This window comes from Oncorhynchus mykiss, chromosome 4 (genome assembly GCF_057628025.1).
Source record: "Oncorhynchus mykiss isolate SJ-2025 chromosome 4, ASM5762802v1, whole genome shotgun sequence".
Classification (NCBI taxonomy): Eukaryota; Metazoa; Chordata; class Actinopteri; order Salmoniformes; family Salmonidae; genus Oncorhynchus; species Oncorhynchus mykiss.
Genome location: NC_143025.1, coordinates 6,575,637 through 6,589,629, shown reverse-complemented (window position 1 = coordinate 6,589,629; position 13,993 = coordinate 6,575,637). Strand labels below are relative to the sequence as shown.

The 13,993-nt window shown below is 44.7% G+C and overlaps 1 protein-coding gene across 1 annotated transcript in view; it reads left to right on the top strand.

The window, feature by feature from the left end:
* The window catches only part of epx (eosinophil peroxidase), a 29,019-nt gene extending 15,236 nt beyond the window's left edge, over positions 1 to 13,783 (top strand). The window contains exons 10-17 of the mRNA XM_090230993.1: positions 2,381 to 2,551; positions 7,029 to 7,091; positions 7,305 to 7,479; positions 9,017 to 9,228; positions 9,710 to 9,874; positions 9,985 to 10,068; positions 12,307 to 12,409; positions 12,659 to 13,783. Coding sequence (XP_090087119.1) covers positions 2,381 to 2,551; positions 7,029 to 7,091; positions 7,305 to 7,479; positions 9,017 to 9,228; positions 9,710 to 9,874; positions 9,985 to 10,068; positions 12,307 to 12,409; positions 12,659 to 12,713 — 1,028 coding nt within the window. The 3' untranslated portion in view covers positions 12,714 to 13,783. The remainder of the gene's footprint in view (positions 1 to 2,380; positions 2,552 to 7,028; positions 7,092 to 7,304; positions 7,480 to 9,016; positions 9,229 to 9,709; positions 9,875 to 9,984; positions 10,069 to 12,306; positions 12,410 to 12,658) is intronic.
* Positions 13,784 to 13,993: the final 210 nt, after the last annotated feature.

Below are 13,993 nucleotides of genomic sequence, written 5' to 3'. Positions count from 1 at the left end.
CAGGGAGGGTTTGGCCGGGGGGGGGGGGGGCTTTACTTGGCTCTTTGTGCTCTAGCGACTCCTTCTGGTGGGCCAGGCGCCTGCAGGCTGACATTGGTCATCAGTTGAACGGTGTTTCCTCCGACACATTGGTGCATCTAGCTTCTGAGTTAAGTGGGTGGGTGTTAAGAAGCGTGGCTTGGCGGGTCATGTTTCGGAGGAAGCATGACTCGACCTTCACCTCCTAAGTCCGTTGGGGAATTGCAGGGAAGAGGCGACTCCGAGATGCTGGCCTTCTAGACAATCTTCCTCTGTCCAGTGTCTGTGTTCTTTTTCTCCATCTTAATCTTTTCTTTTTATTGGCCAGTCTGAGATATGGCATTTTCTTTGCTACTCTGCCTAGAAGGCCAGCATCCCGGAGTCGCCTCTTCACTGTTGACGTTGAGACTGGTGTTTTGCAGGTACTATTTAATGAAACTGCAAGTTGAGGACTTGTGAGGCGTCTGTTTCTCAAACTAGACACTCTAATGTACTTGTCCTCTTGCTCAGTTGTGCACCGGAAACTCCCACTCCTCTTTCTATTCTGGTTAGAGACAGTTTGCGCTGTTCTGTGAAGGGAGTAGTACACAGCGTTGTACGAGATCTTCAGTTTCTTGGCAATTTCTCGCATGGAATAGCCTTCATTCAGAACAAGAATAGACTGACGAGTTTCAGAAGAAAGTCCTTTGGTTCTGGCCATTTTGAGCCTGTAATCGAACCCACAAATGCTGATGCTCCAGATACTTAACTAGTCTAAAGGCCAGTTTTATTTATGCCATTGGAATACAGGAGTGATGGTTGCTGATAATGGGCCTCTGTACGCCTATGTAGATATGTACTCCTATGTAGATATGTACTCCTATGTAGATATGTACTCCTATGTAGATATGTACTCCTATGTAGATATGTACGCCTATGTAGATATGTACGCCTATGTAGATATGTACGCCTATGTAGATATGTACGCCTATGTAGATATGTACGCCTATGTAGATATGTATGCCTATGTAGATATGTACTCCTATGTAGATATGTACTCCTATGTAGATATGTACTCCTATGTAGATATGTACTCCTATGTAGATATGTACTCCTATGTAGATATGTACACCTATGTAGATATGTACTCCTATGTAGATATGTACTCCTATGTAGATATGTACGCCTATGTAGATATGTACTCCTATGTACGCCTATGGTTGCTGATAATGGGCCTATGTACGCCTATGTACGCCTATGTACAGTTGAAGTCAGAGTTTACATATAATTAGGTTGGAGACATTACAACACGTTTTTCAACCTCTCCACAAATGTAGGAATGGGCCAAAATTCACCCAATTTATTGTGGAAGCTTGTGGAAGGCTATCTGTAACGTTTGACCCAAGTTAAACAATTTAAAGGCAATGCTACCACATACTAATAGAGTGTGTGTAAACTTCTGGCCCACTGGGAATGTGATGTCAAATTAAGTGGTGATCCTAACTGACCTAAGACAGAGAATTTTTACCTGGATTAAATGTCAGGAATTGTGAAAAACTGAGTTTAAATGTATTTGGCTAAGGTGTATGTAAACTTCCGACTTCAACTGTATATACCTGTGTTTATTTTTAATTTTTAATACATTTGCTAAAATATCTAAACCTGTTTTTTGCTTTGTCATCATGGGGTGTGTAGATTGATGAAGAAAAATAATATTTAATGAATTTTAGAATAAGGCTGTAATGTAACAAAATGTGAAAGAAGTCCAGGGATCTGAATACGTTGAATGTACTGTATATTCTACACTGGATATATGGGGGAAATGATGCAGACAATGACATGGGTGGAAGTCAAAATATGTCTGCATTATTAAACCTCTCTCCCCCACTTCTCTCCCCCCAACTCTCTCCTCTCTCTCCCCCACTTCTCCCCCAACTCTCTCCTCTCTCTCCCCCACCTCTCTCCTCTCTCTCTCCCTGCCGCTCTCCCACATCTCTCACCTCTCTCCCACCCCTGTCCTCCCTCTCTCCCACCTTTCTCTCTCCCCCACCTCTCTTCTCCCTCACCTCTCTCTCTCCCTCACCTATTTTCACCTCTCTCCTCTCTCCCCCACCTCTCTCCTCTCTCTCCCCCACCTCTCTTCTCTCTCTCCCACACCTATTTTCACCTCTCCTCCACTTCTCTCCTCTCTCCCCCACCTCTCTCCTCTCTCTTCCACCTCTCTCCTCTCTCTCTCCTCCACCTCTCTCCTCTCTCTCTCCCCCACCTCTCTTCTCTCTCTCCCTCACCTCTTTTCACCTCTCTCCTCCTCTCTCCCACCTCTATCCCACCTTGCTCCTCTCTCTCTCCCACATCTCTCTTCTCTCTATCCCACCTCTCTCAGGTGGTATAGACCCAGTGCTGCGTGGCCTCCTCCTTTCCCCAGCCAAGCTCCAGATGCCAGGCCAGATGATGGTTGAGGAGCTAACTGAGAGACTGTTCCAGGCCCAGGGTGGGATGCCACTAGACCTGGGTGCCCTCAACCTGCAGCGGGGTCGAGACCACGGCCTGCCTGGTAATATTAGTACTATATTACTATATTATATAGAACATGGCCTGCCTGGTAATATTAGTACTATATTACTATATTATATAGAACATGGCCTGCCTGGTAATATTAGTACTATATTACTATATTATATAGAACATGGCCTGCCTGGTAATATTAGTACTAAATTACTATATTATATAGAACATGGCCTGCCTGGTAATATTAGTACTATATTACTATATTATATAGAACATGGCCTGCCTGGTAATATTAGTACTAAATTACTATATTATATAGACCACGGCCTGCCTGGTAATATTAGTACTATATTTGTCACGCCCTGACCATAGTTTACTTTGTATTTTCTATGTTTTGATTTGGTCAGGGTGTGATCTGAGTGGGCATTCTATGTTACATGTCTAGTTTGTCTAGTTCTATGTTCGGCCTGATATGGTTCTCAATCAGAGGCAGGTGTTTGTCATTGTCTCTGATTGGGAACCATATTTAGGTAGCCTGGGTTTCACTGTGTGTTTGTGGGTGATTGTTCCTGTCTATGTGTTTTCACCAGATAGGCTGTTTAGGTTTTCGTTACGTTTATTGTTTTTGTAGTGTTTGTGTTTAGTGTGGTTTTTTCATTAAACATGAATCGCAATCTACACGCTGCATTTTGGTCCGACTCTCCTTCTCATAAAGAAAACCGTTACAGAATCACCCACCACAAAAGGACCAAGCAGCGTGTCAACAGGCAGGAGCAGCGCGAGGAGACGCGCAATAAGGATTTCTGGACATGGGAGGAAATCCTCGACGGGAGAGGACCCTGGGCTAAACCAGGGGAGTGTAGCCGCCCAAAGGTGCAGCAGGAGAAGAGGCAACAGGAGCAGCCCAAAGAGGAGGTATGGACATGGGAGGACGAATTAGAAGGAAGAGGACCCTGGGCTCAGCCAGGAGAATATCTCCGCCCCAAAGAAGAACTGGAGGCGGCGAAAGCGGAGAGGCGCAGATATGAGGAGGCAGCACGACGTAGCGGATGGAAGCCTGAGAAGCAGCCCCAAAAATTTATTGGGGGGGGGCTAACAGGGAGTATGGCTACGCCAGGTAGGAGACCTGGGCAGACTCCCTGTGCTTACCGGGGGGCTAGAGAGACCGGACAGGCACCGTGTTATGCAGTGGTGCGCACGGTGTCTCCAGTGCGGGTGCATAGCCCGGTGCGGTATATTCCAGCTCCGCGTGTTGGCCGGGCTAGATTGAGCGTCGAGCCTAATGCCATGAAGCCGGCTCTACGCAGCTGGTCCCCAGTGCGTCTCCTTGGGCCGGCTTACATGGCACCAGCCTTGCGCTCGGTGTCTCCGGTTCGCCTGCATAGCCCAGTGCGGGCTATTCCACCTCGCCGCACTGGCAGGGCGACCGTGAGCATTCAACCAGGTAAGGTTGGGCAGGCTCGGTGCTCAAGAGCTCCAGTGCGCCTGCACGGTCCGGTTTTTCCAGTACCACCTCCACACCCCAGCCCTCCGGTAGCAGCTCCCCGCACCAGGCTTCCTGTGCGTGTCCTCGGCCCAGTACCACCAGTGCCAGCACCACGCATCAGGCCTACAGTGCGCCTCGCCTGTCCAGCGCTGCCAGAGCCTCCCTTCTCTACAGCGCTGCCGGAGTCTCCCGCCTGTTCAGAACTGCCAGTTAGCATAGAGCTGCCAGTTAGCATAGAGCTGCCAGTTAGCATAGAGCTGCCAGTTAGCATAGAGCTGCCAGTTAGCATAGAGCTGCCAGTTAGCTTAGAGCTGCCAGTCTGCAAGGAGCTGCCAGTCTGCAAGGAGCTGCCAGTCTGCATAGAGCTGCCAGTCTGCATGGAGCTGCCAGTCTGCAAGGAGCCGCCAGAGCTGCCAGTCTGCAGGATGCCGCCAAAGCTGCCAGTCTGCAAGGAGCCGCCAGAGCTGCCAGTCTGCAAGGAGCCGCCAGAGCTGCCAGTTAGCATGGAGCAGCCAGGGCCGCCAGTCAGCATGGAGCAGCCAGGGCCGCCAGTCAGCATGGAGCAGCCAGGGCCGCCAGTCAGCATGGAGCAGCCAGGGCCGCCAGTCAGCATGGAGCAGCCAGTCAGCATGGAGCAGCCAGAGCAGCCAGTCAGCATGGAGCAGCCAGAGCTGCCAGTCAGCATGGAGCAGCCAGTCAGCATGGAGCAGCCAGAGTTGCCAGTCAGCATGGAGCAGCCAGTCAGCATGGAGCAGCCAGAGCTACCAGTCATCATGGAGCAGCCAGAGCAGTCTGCCAGCATGGAGCAGCCAGAGCTGTCAGTCAGCATGGAGCAGCCAGAGCAGCCAGTCTGTGTCGACCAGTCTCTTCCAGATCTGCCAGTCGTCCAGACTCTTCCAGATCTGCCAGTCGTCCAGACTCTTCCAGATCTGCCAGTCGACCAGACTCTTCCAGATCTGCCAGTCGACCAGACTCTTCTAGATCTGCCCGTCGTCCAGACTCTTCCAGATCTGCCCGTCGTCCAGACTCTTCCAGATCTGCCCGTCGTCCAGACTCTTCCAGATCTGCCAGTCGTCCAGACTCTTCCAGATCTGCCAGTCGTCCAGACTCTTCCAGATCTGCCAGTCGTCCAGACTCTTCCAGATCTGCCAGTCGTCCAGACTCTTCCAGATCTGCCAGTCGTCCAGACTCTTCCAGATCTGCCAGTCGACCAGACTCTTCCAGATCTGCCAGTCGACCAGACTCTTCCAGATCTGCCAGTCGACCAGACTCTTCCAGATCTGCCAGTCGACCAGACTCTTCCAGATCTGCCAGTCGGCCAGATTCTCCTGGATCCGCCAGTCGGCCAGATTCTCCTGGATCCGCCAGTCAGCCAGGATCTTCCAGAACCGCCAGCCAGCCAGGATCTGCCGGATCCAACCACCTGCCTGAGCTTCCTCTCAGTGCTGAGCTTCTTCTCAGTGCTGAGCTTCCTCTCAGGGCTGAGCTACCCATCTGTCCCGAGTTACCTCTGTCCCGAGCTGTCCCTCTGTCCCATGTTATCATTGTGGTGGGTAACCTATTTAGGGACGTTTAGGAGGGGGATTAAAACTGTCATGGAGTGGGGTCCACGTCCAGCGCCAGAGCCGCCACCGCGGACAGATGCCCACCCAGACCCTCCCCTATAGGTTCAGGTTTTGCGGCCGGAGTCCGCACCTTGGGGGGGGGGTACTGTCACGCCCTGACCATAGTTTACTTTGTATTTTCTATGTTTTGATTTGGTCAGGGTGTGATCTGAGTGGGCATTCTATGTTACATGTCTAGTTTGTCTAGTTCTATGTTCGGCCTGATATGGTTCTCAATCAGAGGCAGGTGTTTGTCATTGTCTCTGATTGGGAACCATATTTAGGTAGCCTGGGTTTCACTGTGTGTTTGTGGGTGATTGTTCCTGTCTATGTGTTTTCACCAGATAGGCTGTTTAGGTTTTCGTTACGTTTATTGTTTTTGTAGTGTTTGTGTTTAGTGTGGTTTTTTCATTAAACATGAATCGCAATCTACACGCTGCATTTTGGTCCGACTCTCCTTCTCATAAAGAAAACCGTTACAATATTACTATATTATATAGACCATGGCCTGCCTGGTAATATTAGTACTATATTACTATATTATATAGACCACGGCCTGCCTGGTAATATTAGTACTATATTACTATATTATATAGACCATGGCCTGCCTGGTAATATTAGTACTATATTACTATATTATATAGACCCCGGCCTGCCTGGTAATATTAGTACTATATTACTATATTATATAGACCATGGCCTGCCTGGTAATATTAGTACTATATTACTATATTATATAGACCACGGCCTGCCTGGTAATATTAGTACTATATTACTATATTATATAGACCATGGCCTGCCTGGTAATATTAGTACTATATTACTATATTATATAGACCATGGCCTGCCTGGTAATATTAGTACTATATTACTATATTATATAGACCACGGCCTGCCTGGTAATATTAGTACTATATTACTATATTATATAGACCATGGCCTGCCTGGTAATATTAGTACTATATTACTATATTATATAGACCACGGCCTGCCTGGTAATATTAGTACTATATTACTATATTATATAGACCACGGCCTGCCTGGTAATATTAGTACTATATTACTATATTATATAGACCATGGCCTGCCTGGTAATATTAGTACTATATTACTATATTATATAGACCATGGCCTGCCTGGTAATATTAGTACTATATTACTATATTATATAGACCACGGCCTGCCTGGTAATATTAGTACTATATTATTATACTACAATACTATATTAGTACAGGCCTACCTGGTCCCTGCTGGTATATTAAACAGTATACAGTACTTATAGTATACTCTCAAACGTACATGTTAGAAGATGGCCCAACTGGACTTATCCTTGTTGTTGTTTTATCTCCATTTATTTTCTTAATTCTTCTACCCCTCTTCTTCTTCTATTCCCTCCATCAATCTCTCCTTCCCCTTACTTCCTGCTCTACCAGGTTACAGCTCGTGGCGTGGGCTCTGTGGCCTCTCTGTTCCCAACACCACCTCTGACCTTGCAGGTAGATAGATAAACAGAATATTATTCTAGCCAGTCTCATTGAGAACTTGTTTTCATATTTGTATACACTGCACTTGTTTTCCATTGTGTTCCTCATAATTCATAACACATACACTGTTCCATACTACATTCAAAACCACAAAGGATAATACAGGACAATGAAAATGTGTTCCAACGTATTTCCATCACGTTCGTCTGACCTCTGACCTGGCAGGTATCCTGGGTAACCCTGGTCTGGCTGAGAAGTTCCTGTTGTTGTACGGGACGTCCCAGAACATCGACGTATGGGTGGGGGCCATCTCAGAGCCTCCTCTACCTGGGGGCCGGGTGGGACCCCTCCTGGCCTGTCTACTGGCCAAGCAGTTCAGAGCACTGAGAGACGGAGACAGGTGAGATGAGAGATGGTGGTTTGACTCTTATTGTGTAACAGTAAGGCTTCCATCCCTGTTCTACCCCAAGCTGGGCTCCAACCTGGGACCCTCTGCACACAGCAACACTCTCATCAAAACTAGGTTTTACAAGGTTGTGAAACACAAACGCATGTAATAAGGCATGTAATAAGGCATGTAATAACGCATGTAATAAGGCATGTGATAACGCATGTAATAACGCATGTAATAACGCATGTAATAAGGCATGTAATAACACATGTAATAACGATTAGACTGGATGTAAGGGGTTTTCCTGTGGTGAAGTAGAGGCGGACCAAAACGCAGCGTGGTTTCTATTGATTCATGTTTAATAAAAAAGGATAAACACGAACACTACAAAACAATAAACGTGGAAAACCAAAAACAGCCCTGTCTGGTGCAAAACACAGAGACAGGAACAATCACCCACAAACACACAGTGAAACCCAGGCTACCTAAGTATGATTCTCAATCAGAGACAACTAATGACACCTGCCTCTGATTGAGAACCATACTAGGCCGAAACATAGAAATACCCAAAACCTAGAAAAACAACTCACGCCCTGACCATACTAAATAACGACAAAACAAAGGAAATAAAGGTCAGAATGTGACACTGGAATTCAATCCGATCGGCCCTTTGTGGCTAAGCTCCGTTTAAAGGCGTTGTTACCGCTGTCGCAGAGATCACAGTCTAAGTAAAATGCTGCAAATGCCGGGTCAATCGGAAATGACCTTTTAAATGTGACCCGAGCTGCACCGCGGATCGTCCGCAGACCGGATTGAGTCCTGTCCTTAAGACGAGGGTTTGCAAATATAAATGGTTTGAATGAATACTTAATAATAACAATAATAATAATAATAATAATGTATATTGATCATATCCAAAAATACATGAATCTCATGACCATCTACTCTGAGTTAACAAAACATTAAGAACACCTGATCTTTCCATGACACAGACTGACCAGGTGAAACCAGGTGAAAGATATGATCCCTTATTGAGGTCACTTGGTAAATCCACTTCAAATCCGTGTAGATGAAGGGGAGGAGACCTGGTTAAAGAAGGGTTTTTAAGCCTGGAGACAATTGAGACATGGATTGTGTACGTGGGCCTTTCAGAGGGTGAATGGGCAAGATAAAATATTTAAGTGCCTTTGAACCGGGTATGGTAGTAGGTGCCAGGCGCACCGGTTTCAGTGTCAAGAACTTCAACGCTGCTGGGTTTTTCACGCTCAACAGTTTCCCGGTGTGTATCAAGAATGGTCCACCAAGCCAACTTGACACAACTGTGGGAAGCATTGGAGTCAACATGGACCAGCATCCCTGTGGAACGCTTTCCACAGCGAACTGAGACTGTTCTGAGGGCAAAAGGGGGTGCAACTCAATATTAGGAAGGTGTTCCTAATGCTTTGTACACTCAGTGTATGTCTGAGATGCTGCCCACCCAATGTGTCTGTTTTGAATCGGCCCTACAGTATGTCTGCCTACCCAGTAACCTCTCCCCCTCTGTCAGGTTCTGGTGGGAGAGAGAGGCTGTGTTCACCAGCACCCAGAGAGCTCAGCTTCACACCGTGTCCCTGTCACGTATCATCTGTGACAACACGCACATCACACGTGTTCCCTCCGACCCATTCAGCCGTACGGTCAGCCCAGAAGACATGCTGGCCTGCAGCCACCCCCTCATCCCTCACCTTAACCTCTCTGCCTGGAAGGAGCCTGACACAGGTACTATTCTCCTAACCCTCATCCCTCACCTTAACCTCTCTGCCTGGATGGAGCCTGACACAGGTACTATTCTCCTAACACTCATCCCTCACCTTAACCTCTCTGTCTGGATGGAACAGGTACTGTTCTCCTAACCCTCATCCTTTACCCTAACCTCTCTGATTGGATGGAACCAGACACAGGTAGAGAAAAGATAGAGATTGGACATGGAGTCAGTAAAGGAATCTAGCAACTACATGGTACGCAAAATATGTGTATTTAGTAGATCAGGGATTCTGTGCAGAGCCTTGCTCAGGCCGCTCCTCTCCAACAGGCTGTTGACTTTCATCTGACCTCCTCAGGTGTGGTCCAGTCCCCAGGTTACAGACAGGCTTCTCTCTACTGTGACCTCATCATCATTAGGTTATCACTGTACTTACTCCCCCTTCCTCCCTCCCTCCCTCCTCCTCCTCCCTCCTTCCTCCTCCTTCCTCCCTCCCAGATCCCAGTTGTGGTCCAATCCCCAGGTTACAGTCAGGCTTCTCTCTGCTCTGTGACTCCGTCATCTACTACCAGTGTGGTCCAGGCTATCAGCTGATTGGTCCATCCTCTGTGACCTGTGACCCCAACAGCTATCAATGGAGTCCTGCTCCCCCAATCTGCCACGGTAGGGAGTGGGCTGGAGGGGTGTGTGTGTGTGTGAGAGAGAGATTTTAATTAAGGCACTACAGTCGACATGCATGTCTTTAGTTTTGTATTCTGACTGATTTGCTGTAGATGTCGATGAGTGTGCCGATCAGCCAAACCCGTGCCCCCAAAACACGGACTGCCTCAACACACCCGGGTCATATATGTGCACAGGTAGGAAATTCTATACATCTATACCTCTATATAATCTATTCATACTATACATCTATATCATCTATACATTCTATACAATTATATAATCTATTTATACTATACATCTATATAATCTATACATCTATACAATCTATTCATACTATACATCTATATAATCTATACATTCTATACATCTACAGTGCCTTGCGAAAGCATTCGGCCCCCTTGAACTTTGCGACCTTTTGCCACATTTCAGGCTTCAAACATAAAGATATAAAACTGTATTTTTTTGTGAAGAATCAACAACAAGTGGGACACAATCATGAAGTGGAACGATATTTATTGGATATTTCAAACTTTTTTTTAAAATCAAAAAACTGAAAAATTGGGCGTGCAAAATTATTCAGCCCCTTTACTTTCAGTGCAGCAAACTCTCTCCAGAAGTTCAGTGAGGATCTCTGAATGATCCAATGTTGACCTAAATGACTAATGATGATAAATACAATCCACCTGTGTGTAATCAAGTCTCCGTATAAATGCACCTGCACTGTGATAGTCTCAGAGGTCCGTTAAAAGCGCAGAGAGCATCATGAAGAACAAGGAACACCCCAGGCAGGTCCGAGATACTGTTGTGAAGAAGTTTAAAGCCGGATTTGGATACAAAAAGATTTCCCACGCTTTAAACATCCCAAGGAGCACTGTGCAAGCGATAATATTGAAATGGAAGGAGTATCAGACCACTGCAAATCTACCAAGACCTGGCCGTCCCTCTAAACTTTCAGCTCATACAAGGAGAAGACTGATCAGAGATGCAGCCAAGAGGCCCATGATCACTCTGGATGAACTGCAGAGATCTACAGCTGAGGTGGGAGACTCTGTCCATAGGACAACAATCAGTCGTATATTGCACAAATCTGGCATTTATGGAAGAGTTGCAAGAAGAAAGCCATTTCTTAAAGATATCCATAAAAAGTGTTGTTTAAAGTTTGCCACAAGCCACCTGGGAGACACACCAAACATGTGGAAGAAGGTGCTCTGGTCAGATGAAACCAAAATTGAACTTTTTGGCAACAATGCAAAACGTTATGTTTGGCGTAAAAGCAACACAGCTCATCACCCTGAACACACCATCCCCACTGTCAAACATGGTGGTGGCAGCATCATGGTTTGGGCCTGCTTTTCTTCAGCAGGGACAGGGAAGATGGTTAAAATTGATGGGAAGATGGATGGAGCCAAATACAGGACCATTCTGGAAGAAAACCTGATGGAGTCTGCAAAAGACATGAGACTGGGACGGAGATTTGTCTTCCAACAAGACAATGATCCAAAACATAAAGCAAAATCTACAATGGAATGGTTCAAAAATAAACATATCCAGGTGTTAGAATGGCCAAGTCAAAGTCCAGACCTGAATCCAATCGAGAATCTGTGGAAAGAACTGAAAACTGCTGTTCACAAATGCTCTCCATCCAACCTCACTGAGCTCGAGCTGTTTTGCAAGGAGGAATGGGAAAAAATCTCAGTCTCTCGATGTGCAAAACTGATAGAGACATACCCCAAGCGACTTACAGCTGTAATCGCAGCAAAAGGTGGCGCTACAAAGTATTAACTTAAGGGGGCTGAATAATTTTGCACGCCCAATTTTTCAGTTTTTCATTTGTTAAAAAAGTTTGAAATATCCAATAAATGTCGTTCCACTTCATGATTGTGTCCCACTTGTTGTTTATTCTTCACAAAAAAATACAGTTTTATATCTTTATGTTTGAAGCCTGAAATGTGGCAAAATTCAAGGGGGCCGAATACTTTCGCAAGGCCACTGTATACATCTATATAATCTATTCAATCTATACATCTATATAAACTATACATCTATATAATCTGTCTATACATTATATACGTCTATAATTGAAACATTCTACACATCTATACATCATATACACATTCTATAAATTCTATACACATTCTATACATCTTCTATACACATTCTATACACCTATCCTTCTATACATTTATACATTCTATACAGCTTCTACACATATACATTCTATACATCTTCTATAAATTCTATACTTCTTATAATGTGTCTGACCATCAGCTGTTAGTCAATACTAATGTGTCTGACCATCAGATGTTAGTCAACACTAATGTGTCTGACCATCAGAAATTACTTTTTTATATTTGGCAACACTTTAGTACTACAGATTGAATAGAGTCCTTAATAAACAAGTGTTTGTTTTGTCTGTTTGTGGTGTGTTCCAGACCTGGACCTGTCCTCCCTGTCTACAGTCTCTGTAATCTCTGCAGTAATAGCTGTGGTTGGTGGTGTGGCCATCTTGTTTGTGATACTGACCTGTTGTAGAAGGTACGTCATTATTATGATGTTCAGGTGATAACGTTCATTGTACTGTATCGGGTTTGGGGTCAATTTCATAATGTCCTTGTCAATTCAGGAAGTAAACGGAAATGTCTTATTTCATTCATTGAAAAGTTTAACTTACTTAAAAATGTTTTATTGAAATTAAATTGACCCCAACCCTGGTAGATGTTGCTTAACAAATGTTATGTAACATTTCAAAAACAGTATTTCTGTTGGTTTTTTTTATTCTTGCAGGTATTTTCCAAAGAAGCCAGAATCGATAAATGGAACCGATAAACGGAACCGATAAACAGCGGTTGCTGTAAGAGGGACAGATAACCAAGAGACACCTCTGGAAATGTAGTCCTTAACATATTTTATTACATTTTAGTATTTTGTTTCTAAAAATGTGACATATATCCTAAAAGTATACACTTGACTGTGTTGATATTAAAACGTAACTTCAGATTGTTTGTTAGATAATAACCTGAAAATAAGAAATAACTGAATTGTAAACCCTGTTTTAGACCACAGTCACATTATATATATATATAAAACCTCAAAAGGTCTGACTCAAAGTACACAAAGTAATTCTCTGTACTTGGTGCATATGTCCCGTCGTACGGTATTTGGACAGTGACCGTTTGGTGTTGTTGTAGTTCTGTTAAATGACAAAAAAAATGACGCAATACATTATTTATCATTTTTGATTTCTATTGGCCACAAAAAAATAATCTGAAACACAACCAAAACAAACAGCAACAAGTTTAAACTACAAGCTTGTCGTTGTTATTATTGTGTGATAGAAATATGATACTAACCTTCTCACTACTTTAATACACATAAGTGAATTTGTCTAAATACTTTTGGTTGTCTAAAAGTTAGAATGTACAAAAAGTGCTGTAATTTCTAAACGGTTTACCTGAAAATATCCTCGAATTAAAGCTGGCAGTCGGCACTGAAATCCAACGTGCTGGAGTACAGAGCCGAAACAAAACAACATGTGTCACTGTACAAATACTTGGATATCAGTGTATTTGTCTGTTCTAGTCCACGTGTTTGAAGCTCATAAACCTGAACAAGCTAACAGATTTAAAAACAAAATTATATGTTTTGTCATCACATACCCCGGATAGGTTCAGTGAAATGTGTTGTTTTACAGCGTCAGCCACAGTAGTACGGCACCCCTGGAGCAAATTAGGGTTAAGTGCCTTGCTCAACGGTGCATCGGCTGATTTTTCACCTTGTCGGTTCAGGTATTTAAACCAGATCATATTCAGGAAGAAACACTTGTCCGGAACACTTGTCCATTTCTCTACACTCGCATTAACATCTGCTAACCATGTGTATGTGACCAATAAAATTGGATTTGTTAAAAAATGTATTCTTCTTAGTATTCTTCTTAGTATTAGTATTCTCAGTATTCTTGGAACGCATGTCCCGGTTCGGTACAAGCTGACCGGTAAATGCCACTCTGAGAGAGACAGGTCGCGTTCCAGGCTGACTATAGGCAGCATTTAATGGTTTGCGTGTCAAATTGCTATATCATATGATCAGTCAGGCAACTGCAATGTAGTCAGTCTGGAATGC